Source organism: Cryptomeria japonica, chromosome 10 (assembly GCF_030272615.1).
Source record: "Cryptomeria japonica chromosome 10, Sugi_1.0, whole genome shotgun sequence".
Taxonomy (NCBI): Eukaryota; Viridiplantae; Streptophyta; class Pinopsida; order Cupressales; family Cupressaceae; genus Cryptomeria; species Cryptomeria japonica.
The window spans coordinates 497,779,827-497,792,355 of record NC_081414.1 but is presented as its reverse complement, the minus strand read 5'-3'; the positions used below and the strand labels follow the sequence as shown (position 1 = coordinate 497,792,355).

The 12,529-nt window shown below is 44.8% G+C and overlaps 1 protein-coding gene across 1 annotated transcript in view; it reads right to left on the bottom strand.

Moving 5' to 3' along the window:
- LOC131039419 (methylcrotonoyl-CoA carboxylase beta chain, mitochondrial) overlaps positions 1 to 12,529 on the bottom strand; it is a 147,942-nt gene that overhangs the window by 108,903 nt on the left and 26,510 nt on the right. Inside the window, exons 5-6 of the mRNA XM_057972178.2 lie at positions 997 to 1,235; positions 687 to 851 (exon numbers count right to left, since the gene is read on the bottom strand). Of these exons, the coding sequence (XP_057828161.1) occupies positions 687 to 851; positions 997 to 1,235 (404 nt within the window). The remainder of the gene's footprint in view (positions 1 to 686; positions 852 to 996; positions 1,236 to 12,529) is intronic.

The window sequence follows — 12,529 nt, the reverse complement described above, 5'->3', positions numbered from 1 at the left end:
TCTTTTGGTCCACTAATGCAAGGTTTTCTTTCATCTTTCATTCTATCTCCCACTCAGCATTTGAGCACATTTTGATGTTGCTGCCAACAATATGCATGAGGTGGTACTTGAGGCAATAGATGCCCCCATTCATCCTCGGCTGAAATAGCTGCAAAAAACATTCTTCATTACATACATACATATAGAGAAAGAGAGAGAGAAGTGCGATATATAGAATGGCCTCACAAACAGCCATCCCCAAAACACGTCCCACCAATGCTTGCTATCTCCATCCCAACCCATGGAACATAGGAATTGTAGAATACATTGCAAATCAATCCCACAAAATTACATATTTTCTTACTCATGTTACTGATTTAGGCTTTTGAAAATGTGTAGATTATAAAATAACACAAGAATAAGATAGCAAGGTAACAAACCACAACAACTGCCACCATTGCACAAGGTTTATAGAATAAGAACAGCTTCCAAAATTCTGACCAAGGACTCGGTAACTTAGATTGTGCAGTTCTCAAAAAAAAACTTGGTTTATCACATTTTGGTTTCTTATTCAATGCCAACACGTCAAGTACAATTCATTCATAAGTACACCAATTACTATCAATGGAGAAGACTGTACAAAAAATTAGCAGTTTTACACCATATCATTCATACTAGACAAATATAGATATGGAATTGAGACATACCATAAATCCTGTGATATTTTGCAGAAATATAAGAGGAATCTGGCGTTGTGCACACAGTTCAATAAAATGAGCACCTTTTAGAGCAGACTCTGTAAATAAAATGCCATTATTTCCAATTATGCCTACAGGATGGCTGAAAATCCTTGCAAAACCTGTTACAAGGGTCTATCCAAAGACAGTTAGCAGCTCCTGTTTAAAATTGAAGATAAAGACATCCTTATTAACAATTACCAGCCCAAAAGCATCTTAAGGCTTAGTTATGCATATACATTCTTTGACATAGAAAATCATGCTGATTTACTTTACATACCGTGCCATACATCTTCTTAAATTCATCAAACTCACTTCCATCAACTATGCGAGCAATGATAGAACGAACATCAAATAACTGCTTATGATCTGCCGATACAATACCCCAAAGCTCTTTTTCATCATATAATGGCTGCTGAACTTCAGATGAAAAACATGTTCCGCCTTCCAGTTCTTTATTTCCAGCCATATGCAAATTTTTCACTATTCTCCTCCCAATGGCAAGTCCATGCAGTTCATCTGGAGTCCATTTAACCAGCACATTTTTCAGACATGCAGCAAAATTTATGAAATACTTCCCTCACACAATAGCTAGCAAAGGTTTTACAGTTATAGCTTTTGAGACTTTTTAAATGGATAGCATTTTATTTCAAAATAGATAACAATTACCCAACAATGATGGTGCTGTACTGGGCATAAAAGAAGCTAAAAAATAGTATACCTGCCATTGAATAAACCAGTAGCACTCTAGGAAAAATAACCCATAGGATTTCAAAAACATTCTGGCGTTGAAGTAGGCAATGACATATTTTAATTTAAAATACATCAATTGGCCACTCCATTGATCCAAATTCAAGTTATTGCTAAAAGAATGTGCAGACAGGATATATAGTCATGAGAATAAAACGTGTGAGATTTAAACTTGATTCAGAGAAGGCTATGACACAATTATACAAGAGAGTCTATTCCTATGACCTTCCCACCAAACATACAGCGAGCACTTGCACTGATAACTTCCTTTCATTGCCACAAGACTTGCACTGTTAAGCACACAGTTATACTGAGAAGGGGGGGGTGAATCAGTATAACACTACTTCCAAATTTTAACACTTTAAACAAAGCTAGATTTATGTGCAATGAAATCAATAAATTAAAATACAAATTACAATAATATAATAGTTTATGTTATAAAGTCTTTTTACAATTTCTAGAGGCACCAACCCCTCATTCAATATTCAACCTTTCAAGGATGATGGATGATCCTGATCTGCCCACTAATACTGTATCTTCCTTCTCTAGTTGGTCTTAGATCTGCTATGGAGAAGCCTGTATATCCCTTCTTTTAAGTCTGCAATAAGTATACCTTCAGGACCCAACACTTATGTATGTCTATATCTCTTTCACGATACACCTTCTTTACCTTCTGTATAGAGGTCTTCTTGATTATCAAATTAGAGATGTCTGCTTGTACTCTTATTCCTCAATCTGCCAGTATGTTTGCCCTGTTTTTTCAGTCACATCTGAAACACTTTATTAATCGTGGACCTTTTTATATACTATATGGTCATCTGTATTACACATACATGCCTCCCCTTGTGGTCTTCTTAATCTTTTCTTCAATATGACATAGATCGGACCAGAGGACTCTTCAAATCTATATTTTCACATCAATCCTCCATAGCAAACTCAAATCCAATTTGACTTTGAATTTATATTCTCATCTTCCAAGCGTTGTGTCCTTTTAAGTGTTTATTCAAAGAGGCATGTCTCAATTAATAACTAAAATATTTCTAATAACAGATCGATCTTAGGAATATAGTTATTTGTTTATATTCCATCCACCATGTCTCTTCATATAAAAAAAAAATCGTTCTCTTTGGAGACTATCACACCTTTTTATTAATGAGAGGAAACACAAAGTAATCATTATTTATTAACACCATCCTCCAAGCAATCATTCTATACAATAATCGTTGATTGTAAATAACATACTATAGTGATCATTCTTATAAGCTTTTAATACAAACCTGTAATGTCTCCACTCTAGCAGATTGACCAAGTATATGTGCGTTAGCCTAGCTCTACATGGTCCCGAGGGCTAACGAAGGGTTTAAAGGGATCCTGGAGTGTTTTGACCTAGTCATTTCCAGTTTGGGCCAAAACGAAGTTGATTTACTTAGTTTCAGGCATACTTACTATTTTTAGTAAGTCAGCAGGACACAACGGGGACTAGTTTTGGTGATTGGATTTGATACTCCTTGGCGAGAGCTTTCCGACGAGCTATCACTCACGCTATTCGGAGTCCGATTGCTAATATATTTTAATGCCTGAAGTTTTATTAAAGTAACATTTAATTTAATTGTAAAATATTAAAGTGTTACTTTAATATTTATTTTATGGAGATATGTGTAAACCAAAGGGGCAACCAAGGGAGACATAAGTGAATATTTTAATATGTTTTATATTGAACATGTTTTATCCCACATTGCTTGAGTGAGTTGGGTCGCCCCTTGGAGAAAGAATAAAAGGGAGCTTTTGTGGCTTCATTGGGCATGTGGAATATGAGAAGAATTTGGTGTGTGAGTTGCAGATCCGTTCTTGGCATTAGAGGACATCTATCCTCTCTTGTGACATTCTAGACGTCATTCCCTTGGGGTTTGGCCTTTGGAATCCTTTGCTATCAGCTTCATTTACAGGCAGATTGGGTGTTTTTTCCAGCTACAAGCAGCAGCATTATTTGGTTGCATTTCCAGCTACAGGCCGCGACACTATTCACGTGGGTACTATTCACGCGACACTATTCACGCGGGTACTATTCACCTGGCACTATTCACGCGGCACTATTCACCTGGCACTATTCATGCAGCACTATTCATGTTACTGTAGCAGCAGAATTAGAAACTTTGGTTGGAACATTATGTCAAAATGCTGGAGTATTTAGTGAGTTGAAAATAACCTGCTATGTATTTGATTTTGTTAATTCTGGAAATAATATTATAACAGCAGTAGTTCAATTTCCAGCTTGCCTATTATTGTAAATTCTTTTTAGTTCATGTTATGTGGTTTCATACCTGTGCAAAGACTTAAAAACAAAAAAAACATTGAAACATTAAACGGAGGAATAAGGAGTTAGCTGCAAACTGTTTGACTAAATTCCTATCAGCAGTGGGGTTAGTTTTTGGGCATTCTAGGGTGTCCATTACAGTGGTATCAGAGCAGAAGATTCTGCCATCTTGTGGGAAACTTTCACCAAAACATATTGCAGAAATAAAACAGGTCCAGAATGTATGATTGAGCATGCGACAGGGGCATTATAATTTTCGCAATACCAGGGCCAAACAAAATAGAAATCCGGATAGTCAGAGTGAGCAGTCTAGTTCATCCGTGCAGGTGGACATAGAATCCAGTCATACAGACATAGAGGAAATATTCTTCGATCAGGACAGCAGTATGGGTGACCGAGATGAGAGGAATATCGTTCCAGATCAGGGGGAGGTAATGTTCAGACAGTTGCTGGGTACGTTAGAGCAAGGGCAGCGTATGCAGCAGGAGCAGAATAGGCGAATGGACATGATGTTGCAGCTTATGGCTAGACAGATGGGCGTTAATATTAATCCAGGTGAGGCCAACAATGGAAACAATAACAATGGGGGAAACGATAACAATAGGGGCAATGATAATAATGGAGGCCGAGGCAACAACAATGGCCCTGAGAATAACATTAATGGTAATAATGGACATGGCAACAATGGAATTGAGGCGGATAACTTTAGACACATTGCACACCCAGCTCGAACAGTGAGCTCGAGACCTCTTCTACCCACCTTTCCACCTAGGGATCCGGTTCAACCAGTGAACGAACCGCAGATTACTGAGTTACAGGGTCAGTTCAGGAGGGACTGGGAGGCCAGTGGACCCGAGTTTCAGGCAGATATTTCCCTCAGAGATTATATGGACTTGAGGATGAGACATATGCCTAGAGCAGGAGGGAGGAATCAGAATTTTGAGCTGAGGAAGAAAGTTGGAAAACTTTCCTTGCCTTATTATGATGCTTCAGGGAAGATGACTGCACGAGCTTGGGTGCAGAAGGTAGATACATACTTGCAGCTAAATCCTATGCCTGAGGATGAGGCTATCAAGTATGCGGCTATGCATTTGGACGGCGTTGCGCATGAATGGTGGCATCATGGCATGGTGACTCTGGGGCATAATCAGATTACATCCTATGAGGAATTCACAGAAAGATTGATTGAGAGATTTGACACGAGGGATCCCGAGTTACATTTCAAGGAGCTAGCACAGTTAAAACAGTCAGGAACAGTGGATGCTTACATCGCCGAGTTTCAACGTTTGTCTGTACTTTGTTATCGGGAAAAAGTGTATAGTTAGTAATGTTAATTATCAATAGTTAGTTAGCCGACGGGTAGGTAGTTGGAGTCGCGACGGTTGGGTCGCACCCCTTCGGCAGTCATATATTGTACCACCTTCGGGTGTTGAGGGAGGTAATGTTAGCCGTGTCAGATGTAATGTATTGTTAACGACGGATATAATATGAACATCCTTTGACATTAATGGAAAGCTTATTCTGGTACTTCTTTTATATTTGCATCGTACATTGCTGTTCAGTTTCTGTATTCTTCCTGTTTACCCAGTGAGGTAAACATTTGGCGCCGTTGCCGACACGAACTCAGGACCGGAAGACACGGATGGCGCACAGACACAATGGGCCTACCCGTTGGTGAGGTGAATCCCGAGGTCGACGATGCCCAAACAGAACTCTATATAGGAGAAGACACTGCGACGAGAGAATTTTCGATTCTACTCCAAGTAGCCATTCAGACCCACGTGCGACGAGAGGCGGCGGAGGCAGGAGTCCCACCAAGTGCCGTGTGGACAGCGTTGGAAGTGAGTCCGGAGGTAAATCGGTTGATGAACCATCTCCCTCGACTGCTAGCACAAGCATCGTTGGCACAACAAGCTCGCCTGGAGGAGATTGCCCGGGAGGACCAACGCCAAGAAATTTTGCAACAGTACGAGGAACGGGAAGCAGAACGAGATGGCGCCAGGGGCATTTGAACCGTGACCCATACGGGACGGAATAAAGAACACTTACTGTAATAATTATGTCATATTGTTGGCATAAACTTGTCTTCCACATTATGAATGAATAAAAGTGTTCTACTTTTTATGTCATTAAAGCGGTCTGGGAATTAATGCCCAATACACTGAATAAAGACAAAAATAAGCAACAATATATAGATGAACGTGCAGTAGCCCAACGTGCCTTGATCCTTGAACAGCAAGCGGAAAGGCGACAGAGGTATAAGCGAAGAGAGGAGGAACGCTCCGAAGGGGACGGTGAGGCCAGAGGCCACCCACGGAGTCGGGAGGAGTTACTTGCGGAAACCCGCCGCAGGATAGAGTGTACCCAAACTCAGTTGAGGGAGTTGAGGGACTTGCCACACACACCAGAGGCTAGCAAAACTCCAAGGAGTGGGGAGGAGGCAGTAGAGGGAGAAGACACCGGGGCTGCCAGGAGTGTCGGAGGGACACCGGGGCACGGCGGTCAAGCACCCCTTATAGGATCTGACCCATCAGGAGTAGGACAACAGCCACCACCAGTAGTAAAAAGGCAAGGTATGGCACAAAAACAAAAACTTCCAAAGTTCCATGGGGATGGGAAAGAAGACCCTGTCCGCCACTGTCGCACGTGTGAAACAATTTGGGGAGCGAATGGTGTTACCGACGAGGACGATTGGGTTAACACAGTTTCCCGCAACACTGAGGGGCGTAGCCATCGACTGGTTTTCGGATACGGACAAGGCCAAAATTGGCACATGGGCAGACCTAAAGAAGGAATTTCAAGCAGAGTTTCGTCTCCTAAGAGACGATAATGAGACCGTAGCCGAAATCTACAGCACGAAACAGAGGAAGGACGAGACTGTCCAAACCTACAGCCGGCGGCTCAAAGAGCTGCTAGGAAAGATGGAGAACCAGCCGGCAGACGGATTGAAAAAACGGTGGTTCGTGGAAGGCCTAAAGAAATCCCTTAGACGAAAAATGAAGATAGTACCCCCTTCTTCATATTCGGACGCCTATAACAGGGCAATGGATTTAGAAAGTGAACAGAAGACGTCCAAGAAGAAGAAAAATAAATCCTCGACGGACGATGATTCCTCTTCGGACAAAAGTGATAGTAGTGATGACGACTCTAATCGGAAGGTACGGGCTCTCCAAAAAGATATGGAGCGAATGATGAGAGAGATAAAGGCAACAAAAGGAAGCACAAGCAAGGGCGACGAAGGGGAGTTATGGTGCACGGACTGCCGTACCGACGGACACACCAAGGGGTCTTGTCCGAAAAAAGCATTTTGTGATATTTGTCAGATTGCCGGACACCTTACCAAGGAGTGTCCGTACAATATGAGGACTCGTAGCCAACAGGTCCTCTTTGCAGAACCATCTGCGTCAGCTGGCACGTCCCAGCCTGCGAGCAACAACGCCTCGTCTGGCGGCTACCAAAACAACAGGCGAGGAAGAGGCAATAATAACAATACGAATAATAGAAGCCGAATCCAATACGACGCTAAAGGGCGGCCGATGATACAATGCCGAGCTTGCAATCACTGGGGGCATTTCGCTAGAGACTGTACGGTGGAGGAAGCACCACAAAAACTTTGCAAGTGGTGCGGTCCCGGGGACCATGATGATGGCAATTGTCCCAAATCTGGCGTGAACCTATTGAATGTAGAAACGGAGGATGCACTCGCCATAACAAGGTCCAAGACGAAAGCAGCCACTTATCCAGACCCCCGTACGGAAAAACAAAAGGCACTGGAGGCACGAGCGGAATTGGAGAAGGAGATGTTGAGGAGCAAGGGTGCACAAAAACTGGCGGGTACTTCTCGCTCTGAAGGAGAAACAAACATTATAAACCAACTGTTACAGGTCGAGATACCTGTCAAAATGAAGGACCTCCTGGAAAGTATGCCGCACTTGCGAGCGACGTTGTTGCAATCCGCAATAGTAACCCCAGTAGGCCAACCAATACATGGCAAGGACAACCTTGGCGAGACAGCAGCAGACCCATTAACCCTGACGATCAACAATGGTAGACACCCAACAGTGGTGGAAATGGGTATATTGGGCACCATCCTGACCGACACAATTGTCGACGACGGGTCGGGAGTAAATGTCTTGCCAGAGGAAACATGGAAGAAATTGGGTAAACCTACTCTCTGGCCGTCCACCTTTACTTTATTGGGAGCAGACCAACACGGCATCAAGCCGCTAGGCACACTCATGGCGCAACAGGTGACGATCGGAACACAGCCATTCGTCCTGAATTTTGTGGTCATCCCATTGAAGAAGAAGGGGTACGACGCCATCCTCGGCAGAGGGTGGTTGGTGGCGGCCAAAGCAAATCACAATTGGAAGAAAAACACCTTGTCCATGGAAAAGGCTGGCCGAAGGTATACCATTGACCTCAGAACTCAACAGGTCAGTGAAGAGTTGGCGTCAGAGTCAGAGTCCGACAGAGACGATACCGACGAAGGGAAGGAGGGCAGGGAACCAAATGATGAAGGCATCTTAGGAATTCAAGCCTGTTCTGAGGATGAGACGGATTCTTTGAGAGGGCTCTTCCATTGGCAAATGGAAGACTATGAATTATTGTATGGGTGCAATATGTTGGGGATTGAAGGACCTGACATGAACGAGTTTCCGCCAGAGTACGGACAATACAAGGAAGGGGATGTCCCTGTGGATGACGCACCAGCGCACAAGTTTGACAAAAGTAAGCCCATAAGGTATGAAGAATCCGCACTTCAAGTTACAAACCTTGGAGAAACTTCAGAACAGAAAAATATTCTAGTCGGCGACGACTGGAATCCCGTCTTAAAGACGGCGGCGTTCAAAATCTTCACAGAATACAAAGATGTGTTCGCTTGGACATATAAGGATCTCAAGGGGGTACCACAAGAACTTTGTGTACATCGGATTCCTCTGGTTCCCAGAGCCGTGCCCGTACGGAAGAGGCCATACAGGATGAACAAAAATTATGCGGCCAGGGTAAATAATGAAATTGACCGCATGCTTGAAGCAGGGATTATCTTCAAGGTCCAGACGAGTGAATGGGTATCACCCATTGTGATATCCTTGAAAAAGGAGGCCAATCAGATAAGAATCTGTGTAGACTTCAGGTGTTTGAATGCTGTCACAATTAAAGATCCATTTCCCATACCATTCACAGACACCATCCTCGAGGAAGTCACGGGTCACGAAATTTATTCATTTATGGATGGATTCTCCGGATATAATCAAATTTCCATTGCAGAGGAGGACAAATTGAAGACCACCTTTATCGTAGAAGATGGCGTCTATGCATACAACCGGATGCCATTCGAGTTGTGCAACGCGCCAGCTACCTTTCAACGGATAATCCTCCATATCTTCGATAAAATGTCCGTGGGAAACTTCAAAGCATTCTTGGATGATTGGTCCATTTACAGCACGGAGGAGGCACATCTGGCCGCACTTGGCGAATGCATGGAGAGATGCCGACGAGCCCGCCTCGCCCTAAATCCCAAGAAATGCAGATTCGTGGTGCCTCAGGGCAAGTTACTAGGGCACATCGTCTGCAAGGCTGGACTGAAGACGGACCCTGACAAAATACGAGTCATTGTGGAGATGGAGGCGCCCGACGATGTCACCGGCGTCAAGTCATTTCTTGGACACATCGGGTATTATAGGCGGTTTATTAAGAACTTTGCCCAAGTATCATACCCACTTGATAAGCTGACACGAAGGGGGGAGCCGTACGTCTGGGGGACGGCCCAAGAAGAGGCTTTTCAAGAGTTAAAATCACGATTGGTGGGTGCGCCAATCTTGACATACCCAGATTGGGACAAAGAGTTCCATGTACATGTTGACGCATCCAACTTCGCCATAGGGGCCACCCTAGCACAGGTCGGCAGCCACGGGCTGGACCACCCAATATATTTTGCAAGTCGACTCTTGTCAAACGCGGAGAGGAACTACAGCACGACGGAGAGAGAAGCCCTCGGCATGGTATACTCCGTCCAAAAATTCAGACATTATTTACTAGCGACACCATTCACATTTTATGTGGATCACCAGGCGTTGATGTATTTGGTGAACAAGCCAATCATCCAGGGGCGGATTAGTCGATGGCTGTTGCTGTTACAAGAATTTATGTTCAACATCATTGTCAGACCTGGCAAGAGCCACGTCATAGCCGACCAGCTATCACGGATCAAGTCGGGAGAGCCGGCCGAAGGCATTAGCGAGGATTTTCCGGACACCCATCTTTTCCGCATTGCCATCCTTCCTCATTGGTACACCAGTGTGGGTGAATATCTGTCAACATCAAAATTTCCGAAGGAAATGCCACCAGGTGAAAGACGGAAACTTGTATTAAGAAGCCGAACATTCCAACTTATAAATGGTCTTCTCTACAAAATGGGACCTGATCAGATCCTACGACGATGTGTCTTGGAAGAGGAAATCTCAGGAGTATTGAGAGAAGCCCATGAAGGGGCTGCTGGAGGGCACATGGGACCGGATACGACAGCAAGGAAGGTCCTACTAGCTGGCTTGTGGTGGCCGACACTGCATAATGACGCCAGAGAATGGGTGACAAGTTGTGATACATGTCAGCGTGCTGGGCGACCATTAAAAAGAGATTTCATGCCACTTAACCTGGCGCATGCTCAAGAATTGTTCGAAAGATGGGGTTTAGACTTCGTTGGTCCATTAAAACCGAGTCGCGCCCGACGATGTAGATACATTGTCGTGGCGACAGAATATTTGACCAAATGGGTCGAAGCCACGGCGTTGGCAGACAACTCCGCCGTCAGCACGGCGAAATTCATTTATGAACAGATTATCACCCGGTACGGAATACCGATTCAACTGACAAGTGATAGAGGGGGGCACTTTGTAAATCATATTGTTCGACTACTGACAACCGAGTTCAAAATTTTTCATTCTCTATTGAGCCCGTACTATCCCAGGGCAAACGGTCAGGCTGAGGCAACCAACAAAATCATCGTGTCGGTAATTTATAAGTCCTGTGGGGTGGAAAAGGAAGACTGGGAAGAGCGTCTGCCTTCGGTACTTTGGGCGTACCGCACAACTTACAAAGTAACCACCGGGCAGACACCTTTCCAATTGATGTACGGCCAGGAAGCTGTAGTGCCGATCGAATTCATGGTGCCAAGTCTCAGAATCGCCATTGACAACAAACTAGGCGACATGGAAAGCCTTCGAGAGAGACTATACGCCTTAAATAAGTTGGATGAAAGACGAACGATGGCACAATGGGTGACAGACGTGGCCCAACAACGCAGGAAATACTGGCATGACCAACACATTCGGCGGGCGAGGTTCACGCCGGGCCAATTAGTCCTAAAGTATAACGGAAGGAACGAGATTAAGCCCGGCAAGTTCAAAGTGAAGTGGCTAGGCCCTTACAGGATCCAAGAGGTCGCCGCCAATGGATCCGTCAAACTCTCGACCCTCGACGGACAGGTAATCCCAGAGGGCGTCAATGGGTCGAAACTGAAAGTGTATCACCAGAGGGTGGAAGCGCGCAGGAGCAGCCCGACAGGAGACGCACAGTCGCAGTCAGCCAATAAATGAAAATAAAAGAAAGGGAAAAAAAAAAAAAAAAAAAAAAAAAAATTGAAAAAATATATAAAGGAAAAAATTGAAAAAAATTGGAAAAAAAAATTGGAAAAAAAAAAAAATTGAAAAAAAGTAGAAAAAGGGAGAAAAAGACCACCGCACGGTGGCCACGTAGTGGCACCACCGTGCGGTGGCCACGTGGTGGCACCACCGTGCGGTGGCCACGTGGTGGCACCACCCACGGTGGACACCACCGTGCGGTGGCACCACCGACGGTGGGACCACCGTAGGTGGACACCATCGTGCGGTGGCACCACCGACGGTGGAAGCCACCGTGCGGTGGCAGCCGGGGTTATAAAAGCCGCACAAAGAAAAAAAAGAACACAACACACGCATAAAGCTGCCGAAGACAAAACGGAGAGAAGGGGAAAGAAGCTAAAACACCGTGCGAAGCAAAGGATAAAACACCGCACGAAGCCACCGAGGGTTAGGATAAAACACCGCACGAAGCACAGGCTCCGCACGAGACAAAAACACCGCACGAAGCACAGGCTCCGCACGAGACAAAGTCACCGCACAGCCGCGCCTACACCGCACAGCCACGCCTACCGAAGGGAGATAAAACGGAGAGAAAGAAGCTACCGTGCGGTAGAAGGAAGAAGGGGGATTCTGGGCGAACAGCGTGAAAAAAACGCACCGCACAGTCTTCGCTCTTGGGTGCCTGGAGGCAGTTAGCCGTTTTTTTTTACTACAGCTAAAATCAAGAATCAGTTACAGGAAGCTAATGGAGTCTGCGGGAAAAAGAAACTGGAAAAAACAATTGCAGGATAGCAGCCATAGGAAGCCGGATGCACGTATTCTCCCTTCAGGTGTTTGAATAGCAGGCGGCACGATGGAAGCCAAGCAGAAGAAAAAAACACCACAGCAGCCCACTGTACGAGGGAAGAACACCTCCACTTCACAGAATATCACTTTTGAGGGATTGAATGGGGTGGAATGTCGGAAATGGTGGCAAGACACGCCGGATGATAATTTGGTGAAAACAAGTCTTCGCCGAGCAGGGGTAGAATGGGCTATACGGATGCCTGTGTTCGCCATTCGCGAGTACGAGGGAGCATTGTGGTATATGGTTGATACCTTTGATAGCCGCTCACGGACGAGCACAT